This window comes from Enhydra lutris, unplaced genomic scaffold (assembly GCF_002288905.1).
Source record: "Enhydra lutris kenyoni isolate GAN:26980312 unplaced genomic scaffold, ASM228890v2 scaffoldscaffold8, whole genome shotgun sequence".
NCBI classification, from domain to species: Eukaryota; Metazoa; Chordata; class Mammalia; order Carnivora; family Mustelidae; genus Enhydra; species Enhydra lutris.
In genome coordinates this window covers 19769817-19789011 of record NW_019154092.1, presented here as the reverse complement: position 1 = coordinate 19789011, position 19195 = coordinate 19769817, and the positions used below count along the sequence as shown (strand labels likewise).

Genomic DNA, 19195 nt, shown 5'->3' with positions numbered 1-19195 from the left:
TATGAGTTTACAAAAACATTGTCATCTAAATCTAACTGTACTATTATTATTCACCAGGATCATCTTCCCTTGACTTCCAGGCTCCAATCTTTTTTTTTTTTTTTTTAAGTTTTCAAGTGTTACAATTTTATGGACTTTCCTGGTAGAGTGGAAAGGGCAAAATGAAAGTCACATCAAATTCATGGAGGTGAGATTAAGACTAAAATTTTTATAAAGGATAAAATTACCTTTAAGAGGACATTGACCGAGTCTGTGATGGTATGGACTGCTTTTTCATAGGAAATAGTTTCAAGAAAGCCTTCTGGAAATGCTTGTGACACAAGGGATACAGAAAAGGATTGACAAAGGAATTGAGCCATTGAAGCCAAAATGTGATTTCATACCCAACTATGTGAGGATGCTGGTCTAGTGGGTAAACTGAACGAATGATTGTAAACAGCGAGTAGGGAGCCCAACAAAAGGCAAAAACACCTAAGAGAATGGACAGTGACTTGGCTAATTTCCTGGCTCTGAGCAGTTCAATATGTTCCCTTTGGTGAAGACAGAGTGAATCAGAATGGGTGAGGGAAGCCATTTTGGAAGCAATTATACCGCTATTCATCTGGGCTCTTAAAGAATACAAGAGGCTTCTCTTTCTTTCATGCCTTTTCAGAGGAGCAGACGGTGCCGTTTCCTTCGGTTCCGGAAGAGATGTTCTTCGAAACAGTCTACCTGTGAGTGAGGACCCACAGTTACTGGGAGAGACAGGAGAAGTGAGTGTGGGCTGGCTTTGCCACCGACTGAGATTGCTACGTTTCCACAGGCTCCAGTAAATGTACACATTGAAATAGGCCACGGCAAAGACTGGGACCATGAATTCAAAGAATGACGAGATGGCGAGGATGTACCATAGGGTAAAGAATCCAGGTTCACAATCCTTCTCCAAGATCCTCAAGCTGGAATTCTTCCAAGACTCTGAAATTAGAATTATTGGCCCATGCACTAAGAAGGCCAGCACCCAGACAGCCACCATCAGAGCCACGATCTTCAAGTTCCCAGTGTGCTGAGCTCTGTAAGATACCTAAAAGAGACCAAATAAATTGTTCCAATATAATGAACATGTATTGGTTGCAGAAGGCCTGTCATAGGCCTTCAGGAGTTTCAGGGCTATGCAAGAGGTAGTCAAGCTCCCTGGCCCTGGGTAACATGATATGGGCCAGGAGAGAGGGTTCAGTTCCAGAGGCAAACTTTCTTAGGGACCTTCCAGAGGAAATCTGTAACCCTCAAGATTAAGCCTCTGAAATTCTAGAAAACGTTAAGATCAATATCTAAAATAAAAACGTGAAGTTTGGGGCACCAGGGTGGCTCAGTGGTTTAAGCTTCTGCCTTTGGCTCAGGTCGTGATCTCAGGGTCCTGGGATTGAGCCCCGCATTGGGCTCTCTGCTCAGCAGGGAGCCTGCTTCCCCCTCTATCTCTGCCTGCTGCTCTTCCTACTTGTGATCTCTCTCTCTCTCTCTCTCTCTCTCTCTCTGTCAAATAAATAAAATCTTTTAAAAAATAACAAATAAAAAAATAAAACGTGATGTTTCCAACTCTGTAGACACTAATGTGAACGGGCAAACTACTGAAACTATGTGCCCCCTTTCACAGTGTTTCACAATCTGCCAGCTGGGTCACAAGCGGCATTTTTCTTTTAATGAAAGAGAGCGCTCAAGTGTCAGAATGCCTCACAATTGCAAGGGTCTGTATTGTTTGATGATGCTTTGGCTTGGGGAATGTAGACCTACAGAAAGAGAGAGAGAAGCATGTGTACCGAACCCCAGTATCAAATGCGTTTCTCCCAGTGGTCACAGTCAAACAAGACTGAGAGCCACTGGCTTTTTTGATTCTAATATTCAGGAAGAATCTATTCTGTATTTATCCTGAGACGTCAAGGTGGTGTCAAGAAGAGAGAATTCTTACATCACTCCCAAGAAGATGACCCCACCCCAAAAAAGTCTAAACCTACTATAGAGAAATAGTGTAATATGACTGAGCATTACCAAGTTATTTCCTTCTATAAACATTTCCACTCAACAAAAATGGTGCCAAAGCTGTGCTGGCCAACCACTTTGAGAGACCCGGCCAAGGCAAGCACCAAGGTCTTTTTTTAGAAAGGTAGAGAATGTTCTAGATCTGCTTGGTCACAAAGACTGGCTTCTATAAGGGAAAATGAGATTCTATGAGTAAGGATTGCTCTCAGTTCTCAGGACCCATGATCTTTGATAGATCTCAATATCTTCAAAAATATCTTCTATAAGAAATCTAGAAGTTTGGTGCACCTGGGTGGCTCAGTCGTTAAGCTTCTGCCTTCAGCTCAGGTCATGATCCCAGCGTCCTGAGATCAAGCCCCACATCAGGCTCCTTTGCTCAGCGGGAAGCCTGCTTCTCCCTCTCCCTCTGCTGCTCCCCTGCTTGTGTTCCCTCTCTCGCTGTGTCTCTCTCTGTCAAATAAATAAATAAAATCTTTAAAAAAAAAAAAGAAATCTAGAAGTTCACCCACCCTACATGAGGGATAAACACATGAACCAAGACTTTTTTTAAGGGGACCTGGAACAGACAACCTCCCTGAGCTTCTTTTAGATCAGTAAGTATCCTTCCGGCTCATATGTTCCATATTTCTCTGATTTCCTCACTCAAGGGAAAGGAAATGATTTCCTCAAGAAACTGGAACATGCCTCTCTTTCTCCCATTGTTCATGTACTATTTTCTCTGTGAGTTCCTAATCTCATGCTACAGTGTTTTCTCATTTTTATTAAAAAGGCACAACAGTGCCCAGCACTGTCTGTCTTTGATGGATTGTGCAGGCTGGGAAGGGCTCACACCCAGTTGGCTGGAGGTAAGAGGAAGCAGGCTTAAAAAAAAAAAAAGTTATTTTTAAAAACTGCAGGGAAGTGGTTTTTTTTTTCCAAATTACTGATATTTCTGAGGCTAAGCTAAAATGCATATGGTGCTGACCACAAGTTCCCAAGTACAATACGCTTTTTTGCCTTCTGCTTCTCATGCCACTAATTAATACATCTCTTGCACTAAATCTAATGATTATGAAGATGGTAACAATACCCAGATGGTCATAAAACTGCATTTAGTTTTTTAATTGCTCTGTTCAGCCTTTGTAATGGTGTGATGCAATATGCTGGAAAGCGATCTCTTTTCTATTATGCATAAGGTCAAATGGGATAATGGACATCTAAGGGAATTGAAAAGACGATGCCCACCTCTTCAACTCTGGGTAGCATTTTTGACAGAGAGCTTAAGCATTGCTTGAATCCAGGCGCCAGCCAGTTGGAGTGGCCTTCCTGACATCAGTCAGTGGCCCAATCCTCCACCCATGACAGAAAATGTTCATTATTCAGGAGATTGCCTCTTATCCTGCTTCCTTTCCTGCCCTAGTAAGATATCCAAACATTCTGTCAATCAGGTTTCCTTTATAAGGCAGAGCAGCCCCCAGGACTTGCTGGAGTTAATGAATTGGCATTGCACGGCCATCCCAAGTGCCTGTTGTAGGTTGAATTGTGTCCTTCAAAGAGATAGGTTGAAGTCGTAAGACCCGGTACCTGTGGGCATGACTTCATTTGCCAGTAGGTTCTTTGCAGACATGATCACTTTAAGATAAGGTCCTATTCAATCAGGATGAGCCCTAATCCAGTAGGACTGGTGTCCTTATAAGAAAGACACAGACACACGGGGAGAACACCATTTGTCAATGGAAGCAGAGACTAAAGTGACACACCTATAAGCCAAGGACCATGAAGGAATGCCAAGGATGGCTGGTAATATTAGAAGCTAAGAGAAAGGCATGTAACAGGCAGCCCTAGAGGCCTCAGAGAGAGCACTGCCCTGCCTCCACCTTGATTTGGGACTTTGGGTCTCCAAACATGAAATGCATTCCAGAGAAGAAGTTTCTGTGGTCTTAAGCCACCTGATGTGCAGTACTTAACTGCAGTAGTCCTAGGAAACTAGCGAGTCCCCAGCAACCATATTTTCCATGGCCTTGATTTTACTCTCAAGCTTCCTTCTTCATCTTCAAGTCAAAAAAAAGAAGAAGAAGAAGAAGAAGAAGAAGAAGAAGAAGAAGAAGAAGAAGAAAAGAAGAAGAAGAGGAGGAGGAGGAGGAGGAGGAGGAGGAGGAGGAGGAAGGGGAAGAAAGAAAGCACTCTCCACTCACTACCTTAATTCTGCATACATTTGAATTCCTACTCCTTCCAACTACACTGTTCTTCCCCCACCCACTCTTGCTTCAGCCCCACGGATTTCTCTGCCCCTCCAGAGAATGGGTCTGAGCATGGTAATCACGTGCTGCCATCTGCATAGGGCCTACCTTTTCCATATTATGGTCAGATTTCCATTCCCCAGGCCCAGCCCATGACTCTGACTTATCATACGGTCTCCTCCACTTCAAACTACAGCAAGAGCTCAGCTTCGCCACAACCACTCCTACGAGCTTCAGTGGTCTTTGAGGGCTTCCTGGCTCACACTGCTGCATTTGAACTCTTCACCAGCAGAGGCACAAGAGCTGCCTGAACGCCCCCTGCAGCCACCATGCACTGGGGTGCGGGGCTCTTGCTGGCCACTTAACTCCATGCTGTGTACTAAGGATCTTGGTTCCAGCCGACCCAGCCCTCACCAAATTTATAGGCTGCGTGGCCAGGTGGGAATCCTCAGGTCAAGACTAGGAAACAAACCCACTCGTTTTTCTCTGTGGACATCAGTCCTCTTGTCTCTGTGACTTCTACACACTTTTCCTAACTGTACAAACTGTCCCTTACCTTTGCATCCACCTAAGGTAGACCCAAGGGCTCGGACATCCAGCAAAGGGATGTCCTATAAGGAACATCCAGTGAAGACTAAAAAGAAATATTAACCCAGAAAATAAAAGGAAATGTTTCAGCACAAATGGGAAAGGTTATGAATTAGAGCACTCTTTTTTGAACATTTTGACGGACTCAAACTAAGAAATACGTTTTATATTATCACTAAGTTCCCAGACAGAAGTACTCATAAAAAATACATTTATTATGTACAAGATACTCTTGATATTTTATACTCTATTTTTATTCTGTTTAACTATGGTTTTTTCTGTATTTTTCCACTGGAAAAAAAAAGCGGTTGGGACGCCTGGGTGGCTCAGTTGGTTAAGCTGCTACCTTCCGCTCAGGTCATGATCCTGGGGTCCTGGGATTGAGTCCTGCATCGGGCTCCTTGCTCATCAGGGAGCCTGCTTCCTCCTCTCTCTCTGCCTGCCTCTCTGTCTGCTTGTGTGTACGTACTCTCTCTCTCTGACAAATAAATAAAAATCTTTAAAAAAAAAAAAAAAAAGCGGTCACAACCCACCGAACTGACTTCATGCCTCAATAACGGGTCACAAGTTGCAATTTCAAAACCATGAGCTTATAGGCATCTGAATTGTTCATCCAAGCTCATCACCGCTCTCTCTGTAGTTTGTCTAGTACCAACTGCAGCAGACTCTGGTGTCAATGATGTACCCAAGGCCAAGGGTCTGGATGTCCCAACACATTCATTCTCCCCTTCTTCCTGACAATATGGCAGCTCAGCTAGAAACCACATTTCCCAGATTTGTTGCAAGGAGATGGGAGACCATGTGACTAAATGTCACCGATAAACTGTGAGTGGAAATGATTGTATGATTCTGCACTACTTGGTTAAAAGAAAATCCCTTGCCCTAGACTTTGGCCTTTTCCCCATCCTTTCTAGAACCTGGAGTGACGTCAACCTAACCTTGAACATGTGGAGGAGAATAATGACCTAGTGCAGGGGTCAGCAAACTACTGTTCATGAAACAAATGTGACCCACCACCTGTTTGGATAAATAAATTTTTATTGGAACACAATGAATGAATCATTTTTTTAACATATTACGTATGGCTGTTTTGGTGTCATAATGGCAGATTTGAGCAGTTGCTATGGAGACCTTATGTCCCTTTATAGCAAAAGTTTGCTGAGCCCTGCCCTAGAAGATTCAGAGTCACCCTGTTAACCTAGGTCCCTGGATGAGTTCCTGGAGCCAAGGCTTTCCTGGAATGTTCTGTGAGAGAAAAATAAATTTCTCTCTTGTTTGAGCCTCATCTTTGTCCCTACAGTTGATCCTTGCCTTGTGCAATATACCCTCCCAACCTTGTCTGCTACAAGCCACACAGCCCTCCCAAGCCAGAGCTGTCACCATCCTCTCAAAACCTCCAAAACCACACCTGGTCCACTGTACCGAACCCACCTGTCTCTGGATCCTTCTCCACATGAGCCTATTATGCTCCTCAAAAGTGGAGACTAAGGTTTCATTTCTATATCCCAGCATTTAGCAAAATCCCTTGCACACAGTCATACCCCCCAGAGATGTGGGTCCTGGGACTCAAGAATGAAGGAGGTTTCCCATTTAAGTCTCAAAGACTTCAGATTACTGCCCCATATTTCTATACCCCTGACACCCTCTGTCTCTACTTGCATCTGCCTTATTTTTCCCCTTGTTCTATTGCTCATAAAGTTAGCCTGCTTAAGAACTGTCACTAACTTGTTGACGAGCCTATTCCAAATCTTGGATCAGTACGGATTTTCTTGGCATGGCTCCTACACTGGCACTGGGATTTGACCTCCCAGGCTGGTCCCACTGTCTAAACTATAGCTTCTCTGTATACTGTTTTTTTCCTTTGGCCATTTGAGATTGATTTTCTCACGACATTCAAAAGTCTGGGCATCTTTCTACTCACCCACCAGGAAAATATTCAGGTCTTAGTTTGGGTAAGGAATGGACTTGATAAATCTACTGGGACTCATACATCTATCCAATCTGTTGTGGACTCAGTATACCACTTCCAACAACTTGTCTTGGGTTTTCTTTGATGGCCTTCCCATGCTAGCAGCACAAAGGGGAGTGAGTGACTTAGCCAAAGCACACACAGAAACTGTTCACTAAGGACCAATGAAAACTTAGCACCAAATAACAGAAGGATTATCAGGCTCCTCTAAGGTTTGCCAACTAAACAAAAAATTACACTTAAAACAATTTCTGCTTGGGGACCCAAAATGTACAAGTATGTCATCTTCTAAAGAAGGTAAATGAAGGTTTGGACTTACAGCATTCGAGACTGACTGGTATCGATCATAGCTGATGAGAACAATGTTATACACAGACGCTGTACACAAAAGATAGTCAACAATGAGCCAAAAGGTACAGAGTCTACTTCCAAACTCCCAATCAAACAGCGTGTGAGGGATGTACAAAGGAATGGAGATCATACCTGTATAGGGAAAAAAATAAGGCCAAAAAAAAGCGCATATCAATGAATACAAAGAGACCTAGGCATACAACACAATGACATATCTGAATTGACCAAAAGGGGGTTGATTATAATTTAGAAATTCATGGTGTTTCATTAGCAAAACTCAGGACTGATTTCCTACACATTCTTTAAATACCATTCTTACAATGGCTGTCATTAAGTATCATACACTTCCTTATTACTTTCCAAATTAGGCTCAGGTCCCTAGTTGCATTTCCAGCCATATAGAGAACAAGTTATCCTTTTTTTTCTTTCTTTTTTTTTTTATTTAAATTCAATTAGTCTACATATATCATTATTTTCTCATGTAGGGTTCAATGATTCATTAGTTGCATATGACACCAAGTGCTCAGCACATCACGTGCCCTCCTTAATACCCATCACCCGGTTACCGCATCCCCCGACCCTCCTCCCTTCTGCAACCCTCAGTTTGTTTCCCCCAGTCAAGAGTCTCTCATGGTTTGTCTCCCTCTCTGATTATTTCCCATTCAGTTTCCCCTCCCTTTCTCTATGATCCTCTGCACTATTCCTTACACTCCACATATGAGTGAAACCATATGATAATTGTCTTTCCCTGATTGAACAAGTCATCTTTATGTTCATAATCCAACCCAGACAGGACAGGCCAGCCTTCCCCCAAACACAGCCCACAGTTTCACATGTCCTTTGCCAATAGCATTCTTTCTTCCTGGAATGGCCTCCTCTCTTCTACTGAGAAGTCTAATTACTTCCTCCTCATTCTTCTTTCACTTCACAAAAAGGATTTCTCTTTGTCATCTTTCTTGGAACTTCCTTGGCAGAAGTGACCCCTCTGTCATCTGCATGGTGCTGGCACTTTGCTCTTCCCTCCCTCTCTCATGTACACTTTCTTTTTTTTTCTTTTTTTTTAATATCTTTTCAGTGTTCCAGCATTCATTGTTTATGCACCACACCCAGTGCTCCATGCAATACGTGCCCTCCTTAATACCCACCACCAGGCTCACCCAACCCCTACCCCACCTCCCCTCCAAAACCCTGTTTGTTTCTCAGAGTCCACTGTCTCTCACGGTTTGTCTCCCCCTCTGATTTCCCCCAACTGACTTCTCCTCTCCATCTCCCAATGTCCACCGTGTTATTCCTTGTGCTCCACAAGAGAAACCATATGATAGACTCTCTCTGCTTGACTTATTTCACTCAGCATAATCTCTTCCAGTCCCGTCCATGTTGATATAAAAGTTGGGTATTCATCCTTTCTGATGGAGGCATAATACTCCATTGTATGTGTGGACCATATCTTTATCCATTCATCTGTTGAAGGGCATCGTGGCTCTTTCCACAGTTTGGCGATTGTGGCCATTGCTGCTTTGAAGATTGGGGTACAGATGGCCCTTCTTCTCACTACCTCTGTATCTTGGGGTAAATACCCAGTAGTACAATTGCAGGGTCATAGGGTAGCTCTATTTTTAATTTCTTAAGGAATTTCCACACTGTTTTCCAAAGTGGCTGCCTCATCACTAGCCATCAGGGAGATACAAACACATTCTACTTTGCCTTTCTTTCATCTTTTCACTTGTTTCTCCTGAGGGTTAGGACCAGGTTGCAAGTTGATCTTTGTATTTTTCACAACATTGAGAGTTGACCAGTGGCTCCCACATTTAACTTAAATAAATTAGTAACAGCTGATATGTATTATGAAGTTACCACATGCCACACACCGTGCTCTGTCTGTTGCATGTATCATCTCATTTAATGTTCATAGACACTGTCTGAGATAGAAACTATGCTGACTTGGGGCACCTGGGTGGCTCAGTGGGTTAAGCCTCTGCCTTCGGCTCAGGTCATGGTCTCAGGGTCCTGGGATCAAGCCCCGCATCAGGCTCTCAGCTCAGCAGGGAGCCTGCTTCTCCCTTGCTCTCTGCCTGCCTCTCTGCCTGCGTGTGATCTCTCTCTCTCTCTCTGTGTCAAATAAATAAATAAAAAATCTTTAAAAAAAAAAAAAAAGAAAGAAAGAAAGAAACCATGCTGACTTAGCCGATGAAGAACCTATAGCTCAAGATGGAGATGTAATTGCCCAAGGTCCACTCAGCTAGTAAATGGAAGATCGGCTTTTTTTTTTTTTTTTAACATTTTATTTATTTATTTCACAGAGATCACAAATGGGCAGAGAGGCAGGCAGAGAGAGAGAAGGAAGCAGGCTCCCTGCTAAGCAGGGAGCCCAACACGGGACTCGATCCCAGGACTCTGGGATCATGACCTGAGCGGAAGGCAGAGGCTTTAACCCACTGAGCCACCCAGGCTTTGAAACCTCATTGACTTTGAAACCAGGCAGTGTGATTTCAGGACTCCTGACTTGAACCACTACCCTTTACTGAGTGAACAGGTATGCAAATGGTTGGGCTCTGGGCTCCCTTTCCTTTAGCTTTGCTCGAGTTTTTCATTGTATTGACTTTTCAGACAGGTGACACTGCTCACTGAGTATGTAACCTATTAAGAGGAAGCTCAGTGAGAATCTTTCTATTTTCTCAGGCACTTGGCAAGATTTCCTGTTTTCCTACGAAAATCGAGTTAGCCTCTCTTGAAGAACAGTAGTAAAAACAAAAGAAAGGAGAAGGAAAGGGAAGGATGAAGGAAACCCTACATTCTCCCAAAACCAGATGATCTGAGGATATAACCAGTAGGGTGTGGTTTCAGCACCAGTGAACGGGAACACGGAATTGAGTGTTCTCTACCTAAGTTCACATACAGGCATCATCGAGATGGAAGAGTTGTGTGGTCAGTTCTTATATGTAGTTCAAATTGCCTGCTGGTTTCACGTTTGGATTATATTTTTAATAACCAAGCTTCCTTATGGGGACTTCCATCTCAAAGGGGCGCCCACGTGCCTGCGCATGCATGAACACACCTGTGATATAAAATAGGTATAAACAGATAAGATAAAGTATCTGAGATAAATCAAAGTATCTTCAAAACAGAGATGTGTAGCATGTTTTGGCCCAGAGTTGTGGCTTTCATCTGATATTTCCAACATGAGTGTTACACACACACACACACACACACACACACACGCATGTACGCACATACTCGGCCCTGGACACATCTCGCAGCCTCATTTCCTCCACAGAATGACAAAAGGTGCAAGGCCAGTAGTCATTTGCATTACAGACACCACAGTCTATTCAAACATTAAAGATTGGGGGTGAGTTCAACAATCTTGTCCACACATTTTCTGAATTAGATGAAAGAGAAAGGGTGTGTCTAGGTGTGTTCAAATCTTTAGTGGCTGCTTGACAGAGCAGTTTAAAACAGGCTGTAGTCCTATTCCTTTGGTGTGTTTTTTTTCCTCAGGATTTTATTTATTTATCTGAGGGGTGGGGGGTGGGTCAGAGGGAGAAGCAGATGCCCGGCTGCGCAGGGAACCCTATGCGGGCCCAGGGATCCCGACCTGAGCAGAAGGCACACGTCACAACCACTTCACCAACTGAGCCACCCAGGCACCCCACCACCACCACCATTCCTTTGGCTTTACTGAAACTCTGCTGTCACCTCATGTTCTACGTGATATTTTAGCACAAATATCACGCTCAGATCTTCTGTCTTGCTGAGTGGAAATGTTTGTGGCTTATTCCAAAGGAGTTTCAAAAACTGAATTGGAAATATTTCTAGGATATACCCACTCTGCAATGTTTCTATAACTTCCACTCTGGAATCAGGCTTCTGGGTCAAACAGACTTGAGAAGTGAAACTAAGAGCTAGTTTCTTGAAAAGAGCAATAAGCCTTGGGCATGACAGATTAAGGGGGTTGGGAGTGGAGAGTAAAAGAAAACAAACTGTAGTAAGAGAAGGCAGTGAAGAAATAAGAACAAGGAGGTAAAGGAACAGGGGGAGGAGAAAAGACCTGTGGGTCAGGGAGGGGGGACCCTGTGAGAACCCAGGCCACTTGCTCACTCCAGCCTATACCCCACCCCTACCCCGCGACCTTTCCTGCCTCACTTCCCACTACTCTCTCTGCCCGGCCTCAAATACACCACACATACACCCCTCAGATCCTCGCACTTTCCTCAGCATGAAATGCCCTTCCCTCAGAGAGCTTCTTCTAGTCACTCTGATGTGTCCTGACCAATGAGCCCTACCCCTGACATTTAAATGGCAACCTCCATCTCTAGCACCCTTTCTCTCCCTCATCCCTGCTGTTTTTCTCACTAGCAATGACTACCCTCTAAAACACTATGTAATTGTATTCACTTGTTTACATTTATCATGTTTCTCCCCACTTCCCCCCTGCTAAGTAGAAATAGAAGCACCATCCCCACCACCTCAAAAATTGCCTGCTTCAAAACAAACCAATACTGGATGAATGAATAGATGAGAATGGGAAAGCCCAGTTTGCTTGAAAATTATCACCAACCTGGTATTACCCCTTCTTTCCAAAGCCAGCTAAGAAGCTACATCTTCCATGGGAAAATGACAATCAAAAGTTGGAGGGAGCTAAAAGCCCCAGTGAATTCTTTGGGCCAAGAGTGGAATGTGTGGATAATGGTGAATGCATAGAGGGTGTTATGGACTGAATGTTCGTGTCCCCCCCAAAATTCATATGTTGAAGCTCTACCCCCCAGGGTGGCCTCACTTGGAGATACGGCATACAAGGAGGTAAAGTTAAATGAGCCATTGGGATGGAACCCTAGCCCAACAGGATTAGTGTCCTTATAAGAAGAAACACTGGAGGGGCGCCTGAGTGGTTTAGTGGGTTAAAGCCTCTGCCTTCAGCTCAGGTCATGATCCCAGGGTCCTGGGATCGAGCCCCACATCGGGCTCTCTGCTCAGCAGGGAGCCTGCTTCCTCCTCTCTCTGACTGCCTCTCTGCCTACTTGTAATCTCTGTCTGTCAAATACATAAATAAAAAATCTTAAAAAAAAATTCTTTAAAGAAGAAACACTGGAGAGCTAGCTTGTTCACTCCATACACACTCAGAGGAAAGGCCACAGGACAACACATGGAGAAGGAAGCCGCCTACAAATCAGGAAGAGAGTCCTCACCAGGAACCAAATCTGCTGGCACCTTGATCTGGGACTTCTCAGCCTCCAGAACCATGAGAAAGTCAATTGCTGTTAAGTCATGGTATTTTGTTACAGCAGCCCAAGCTAACATTAGTCATGTGATACCAGTTCTATAGATATCCATATATATCTTTTTTTTTCCTGGAATAGTGTGCAGATGAGGAAAGAGAAGAGCCTCAACACAAAACTCCGAACTTGTTTTAGAAAGTTCTCAGAGGCTGCCCTAATTCTAAGAGCATCGTGGCAAATACTGTTAAGTAAGTTTACGTCTGGATGAAGCTGGCAGGGGGCATGGGAAATGCAAAGGATGAAGTGATTCTGGCTTGTGTCCGATTGCTCTCATCAGCATCAAAGCCATTTATTTTTCCATCCACATGCCAATGGCGGGGGCCCCCCAGAACCACTGGATAACTACATTTGCAGGGACATTTCCCCAACACCCAACACATCTTTATACTGTGGTGCCCAAGCCCATGTAGGTGAGGCTGCCCTAGTCCTTCCATTGGGCCACAAAAGGAAATGCTCTGTTCTTATCTAGTACCATCTTTGTTCAAAAGCTTCAGGCCTCAGGCTCTCCCTGTTGGGTAGAGTTGTACCCCATCCCTTCCTACCACCACTCCCTTTGAGTTAGTCAAAACACATAATCAGCAGTAAGTGCTAAGTATTATCTAAAAGTTATACAGTTCTGTGAAGAAGGCAAAGAGAGATAAATATATTTAGAGCAGAATATTCTCTCTGTTCGCATAAATAGAGTCATATAGTTATGTCTGTTTTTGTGATTGTAGAGAATGATGTAGACGGATCTACCTCAAGTGGTTAATGTGAGTTACCTGGAGGGTCAGAATTGAGGAGAGGAATGGAGAGATTGTTGCCTTTTTTCAATACTTCTATATTGGTTCTCCACCTTCATCTCTAACTCAGTCATATCTGTGCCGTGACTCCTAAACCCATCTCTCCAGCTAGAAGTTTCCTCCAGAAAGTTTATCAGCACAATATCAGAAGTATCCGCTGCCCTCCCAAATGCCCCCATTCCTATTAATTGTGCCATATTTTTCTTGTAGCCAGAAATTAATCTTTATCTCATTTTTCTCTTTCTCCTGCCCAACCCCACCCTTGAGTTCTGCCTCCCTCCCCAACTTCCTTTCCACCCTCCCCACAGTAGCTCAGAGCCTTAACATATGACTTGGGCCTAGATTGCTGTAGGAATGTTTTTGGAGCCAAGCTGCCACCTGCTCCAGCTTCTCCCACCTGCTACGTGTCTGCTAATCCCTCTAAAGTGAAGCGTCGAGCCATCAGATCTCTCACCTGCTTTAAAAATCCAGATCTCTATGCTGAGTGAAATAAGTCAAGCAGAGAGAGTCAATTATCCAATGGTTTCACTTATTTGTGGAGCATAACAAATAACATGGAAGACAGGGGGAGATGGAGAGAAGGGAGCTGAGGGAAATTGGAAGGGGAGGTGAACCATGAGAGACTATGGACTCTGAAAAACAACCTGAGGGTCTTGAAGGGGCAGGGGGTGGGAGGTTGGGGGAACCAGGTGGTGGGTATTAGGGAGGGCACATATTGCATGGAGCACTGGGTGTGGTGCAAAAACAATGAATACTATTACGCTGAAAAGAAATTAAAAATAAATAAATATAAATAAATAAATAAATAAATAAATAAAAATAAAAATCCAGATCTCCACACTACCTGTTGAGTAACCGCCAGTCCAGACACACTAGTATTCAAGAGTCTTCATTACATAGATTCCAACTACTCCAACTTCATCCCCTACTGATCTGATACAGCCAGCCTGGGGCTCAGACTTAGTAAGATGTACACAATGATTTTCCTACCAGCAGGTCTTTGCTGATTCTTGGAATACTCCTTTTCCATCTCTGCCTTTGGAAGTTCTACCCAACCTTTGAAGTTCATTTCAGATGCTGCTACCCACTAACCAAACAGGCCCTCTCCCTTCTCTGAGTTCCCAATAGCACTTGGAAGGTCTCATGGTTCTTACGTCATACTCTATACTGTTACAGTCACTTGTTTCTCTTATCCACCCTCCTACATTGAAACCTTACCAAAGCAAGAGACTAACTTAGTCTTCTATATATCTCATTATCTAATCATACTTGGGTACTTAACTGTCCTTACACATGATAGGTAATCTACTACCAAATGTGACCTTGTCTTGAGTTGACACCTACCTGCAGAGAAATCAAAAGAGAAGAGGACTAACATTGTTGAGCAACCCTACATTCCAGGCAATAAAGTTAAGTATTCTGCGAGTTTTGTTTCACCGTAAAATAAATGAAAGCATTTATGAAGTTATAGACAATGACAAGTTAAATTATACTAGAAACTCCTATAAAGCAATATCATCAACTGACATTTCTACACATATTTATAAACCTAAACATACAAGGAAAATAATTCCAGAAACAAGTAACTCTTGGACTAGAGCAATTTTAGAACTATTCCAGACTTATTTTTATTCTGCATAAAGCAAACTGTTGTCAAATGAAAATTCTCCTACAAACCTGATTCACACATATATACCCTTCCCCTAAAATGCCATATAGCCTCCCCAGAACCTTAATTTTTAAACTTTACATTTTTAACACCCCCAAATCTATACAGTCCCTGGAAATAACAAAAGCTTATTTAAAAAAAAAAAAAAGAAGAAGAAGAAAGCTAGTTTTAAGGTTTTAGAAGTAAATTATAATTAGAAAAGACTATCTGAAATAAAGATATGTAACTTACCAACGAAGAAGTCAGCAATGGCCAAGTTAAGGAAGAAGTAATTACTTCGATGTCTAAGCTTTTTGTCCACCACAAAAGCTAGAATAACTACAGCATTTCCTAGCATTATAGCAAAAGCTAGTAAGCCCATTAAAAATGCTAGAGTAATGCGAGTACTTAGTGGTAAAGTAGTTGCGTTCATGCCGTTAGAAGCTGGTATCACATTAAATGATAAAGAAGCTCAATAGAGCAAATTAATGCAGCAAGAAAATTCTGACAAGTCTGTTCTCCAATTGAATACCTAATATATATAGTCTCCTACTCACAACAATATTTTTCAAAATCTAATGCTGATCTCACTGTACTTCCTGCTTCTTGATAAGGTAATCTTGTGATAACAGTTTCCCTTTAACTGACACTGAAAAAGTCTTTTCCAGAAGACAATGAGATATTTTCTTGTACACATCTGAATATGATTTAGCCATCTCCCCTTAATAGAGCAATATTACATACTATGTGTGAAATATAATTGATTCAGTGTATAGGTAAGAAATGGGGCTCCAATGAGATTTATTTTTCCAGCTGTTAGAGATCTAGTTCAAGATTCCCTTCTGACCACAAAGGAAGACCATGGGCTGAATTCACCATCCCATTTGATACAAACAAAAGAAACTGGACAGAATATATGTAAGAATGGTTTTCAAGGCACTGGAAATCAGGCAGTAAAGGACAGTGATCCCTGAGAAAAGGGGAGAAAACGAGGTCAGCTCTGCAGTTGTCCCTGCTTACAGTCTTCTGTGAGCTTCCAGGCACAGAGCAGAGAGGGGACATGTAGGAGGAGCCCCTACCAGATTTCCTGCAATGGGGAGATGAAGCTGGGAGTCAGGAAGTACCTGACGGGACTCTGCTACAGAACAGCTACGTAATGTGTATATTTTAACTGCACATAGGCCGGAAGTCTTGTGTGTAAGAGGATGCTTGTGATTGTTTTAAAAATGTAGCTGATAAAAATAAAATACACATTACATGGAGATTTGACTTAAGGTGATTTGATTTGACTATTTTTCATTCATGGCATGCAAATTAATGAAAGTGATCTTTTTTAAAAACTCCAAATGATTTTCCCCATTTGTCCCTCTGCTTCATCTTTATTCTTCTTCACATTCACCCATTATTCATTCACTAACAAAAGGCATTGGGAATTTTTACATTCTTCCAGTTACAAAGTCCCTTTCCAAACTAGCCAGTTTTTATGTTTAGTCAACTTTGAAGGTCTTTCTATTTAAAAAGCCAGGCAGCACTGGTTTAATATAATTTCTTAATTCCAGTCTCTAAACTGGAGGCTCTACAGAGCATGCAGTGTGAAAGGGGAAGGAAAGAAAGGCTGATAGACTAACCGGGTCTGTGGTAAAAGATAAGGTTCAAAAGTAAACAAGATGACGGTAAGCAGGACAGATAAAATTGTAAAGGGGCACCGAGTGAGTTGGCCCAGGAGGTCAACAAGGATTTATTTTATGGACAGAGAATGGTAATCTGGACTATTTTTTTGTAACTTCATGTGGGAAGAGAAAGCAATCCAACAGACTTGGAGAGCTTGCCTTGTGGCCTTAGGTTGTGGGGAACTGCCTTCACAAAAGGGGACTGCCAGGTAGGTAACATTTGGGAAAAAGAAGAATGACAAATCATGTTGGGCTACATTTCATTCTCCTTTTTCTCCCATTTATTTATTTATTTATTTATTTATTTATTTATTTATACAGAGAGATCACAAGTAGGCAGAGAGGCAGGCAGAGAGAGAGGGGGAAGCAGGCTCCTTGCTAAGCGGAGAGCCGGATGCGGAGCTCAATCCCAGGACCCTGAGATCATGACCTGAGCCGAGAGGCAGAGGCTTAACCCACTGAGCCACCCAGGCGCCCCTACATTTCATGCTCTTAACTTGTGTGAACACAGAGTGGACTAGGTATGTAGCTCAGAGTTCTACTCCAGGTACTCTATTTGAATTTATTTAAATTTAATGGTGTCAATTTGCTATAATTTATGTAGCAAGACACTTCCTTTTCTATCACTCCTGATGTATGTCTAACTATTCTTTTTTAAGTATTTATGATACTTTAAAAATCCAAGTTCTATAAATAAAAATAAATTTAAAAAAATACATTGTGGGGCACCAGAGTGGCTCGGTCAGTTAAGTGACCAACTCTTGGTTTTGGCTCAGGTTATAATCTCGGGGTCATGAGATCAAGCCCTGTGTCAAACCCCACATCGGGTTCCACATTTAGAGCGGAGTCTGCTTGGAACTCTCTCTCCTTCTCATTCTGCCCCCACAGCCCTGCTTCCTTGCACGCTCTAGCTCTGTCTGTCTCTCTCAAATAAATAAATAAATCTTTAAAAAAATAAAAAATAAATAAATCCTGTCAACTGTCTATTATCAGTAGTCTTCATAGGCATTCAGGTAGAAGTTATTCACAAAGATTGTTTTCTATCATGGACTTTAACATTCAAAAAGTCATGATTAAGACCTTTTAATCGAGATTGTTAAACATCTAGAGGCTTTTATATATCAATTAGCAATTTGCTATTAAATAATTAACTTAAATAACTTATTTTATTGGACTGTGACCAGTGATTTGGCATTATTTAGATCTTTTAACTTAATCCATTAATTATGCTTATATAACTAAGAACAGGAATAAATATCACCCTGCCTCATCTAGTGACTGTGAAGACATGTACATATAAAGCAATCAAATGATGAATTACAGATTCATCTTGCTAACGTCAAGAGAGACACAGCAAGAATCTTAACCTTACCCATCAGAACTCTGTACCCAGGTTCCCAAAAGGTTGCATCTCCTTTAACAAACAAGAGGCTAAAACCATCACCATGCAGTTTTTCTAGCAGGTCTGCATTTAGGGATGAAGAGGAAGTAGAAGGACCAAGCTCTTTTCTTCCCGAAGCTATTCTGCATTTTCAACTGGGTGGTCTGTGGTTGAGTTTTAAGACTTCTTCATGTATTCTAGATACTAGACCCTTATCATATACAATTTGCAAATATTTACTCCCATTCTGTGTGTTGTTTTTACTTTCTAAATAATGTCCTTTGAAGCACAGTTTTTAATTTTGATGAATTCCAATTTATTATTTTTAATTGCTTATGCTTTTGGTGTCACATCTAAGAAACACTATCTAATCCAAAGTCATGAAGATTTATTAATGTTTTCTTCTATAAATTTTATACTTTTAGCTCTTACATTTAGGTCTTTCTACATTTGAGCTAATTTTCTTTCTTTCTTTCTTTCTTTCTTTCATTTCTTTCTTAAAAAGCAAGACATGTCAAATATACTTCAAAAAAGGTACCCTGAGGAGCAAGAGCTTGATCCAGTGTGGAGAGACAGACCTCTAGATGAGTCTGTCCTGGTCACTATGGTGTTGCTAGCATAGGTGGCCAATAAGTATTTGTTGAATGACAAAATCCCAAAGAATTTCCACTTGGAGAGCAAGTTCCACTATTTCTGCCTTGACCCAGAAACTCAGCCCATCAACCAGCTTTGCAGGGTTTTGAGTTTAGTTCAAGTGTATTCTGGAGGCCTTGAGCTAATTTTCATATATGGTGTGAGGTAAGGGTGCAACTTCATTGTTTTGCATGCGGATATCAAGTTGACACTACTTGTCGGAAAGGCTACTTTCTACCCACTGACTTGCCTTGGAATCCTCGTAGAAAATCAACTGACCATAAATGTATGGGTTTATTTCTTGATTCTCAACTCTAGTTCATTGATCTTTATGTCTGTTCTTAAGCAAGTACCACACACTTCTGTATTTTCTATTCAGTTTAACAATATTTTTCTATCTTAAACATCATATAAAGTCTATTTCAAGCTTGTGAAATAGAAATTTAAGGTTTAATACATAAAATCATTTAAATTTAAAACATGAAATCATTAGGGAAGCCAATATTAAGAAGAAAACTCACCAGCACTTAAGATCAATATGAAATCACATTTTAGCATTCAAATAATGTAGATTCATTTAAGCTCTCATAAAAATTTTATTAAAAAAGCACAACAGCATAGTTGGCAGATGACAGAGCTGAATACAGTCTTAAGTATAGGATTTC

The 19195-nt window shown here is 41.9% G+C and overlaps 1 protein-coding gene across 1 annotated transcript; it reads right to left on the bottom strand.

The window, feature by feature from the left end:
* Positions 1-229: 229 nt before the first annotated feature.
* On the bottom strand, positions 230-15279 carry LOC111142748 (histamine receptor H4). The gene is made up of 3 exons (XM_022496043.1): positions 15099-15279; positions 7109-7272; positions 230-1060 (listed from the first exon to the last, which is right to left on the bottom strand). Exons 1-3 carry the CDS (start codon positions 15277-15279, stop codon positions 230-232), a joined length of 1176 nt encoding a protein of 391 aa, XP_022351751.1.
* Positions 15280-19195: the final 3916 nt, after the last annotated feature.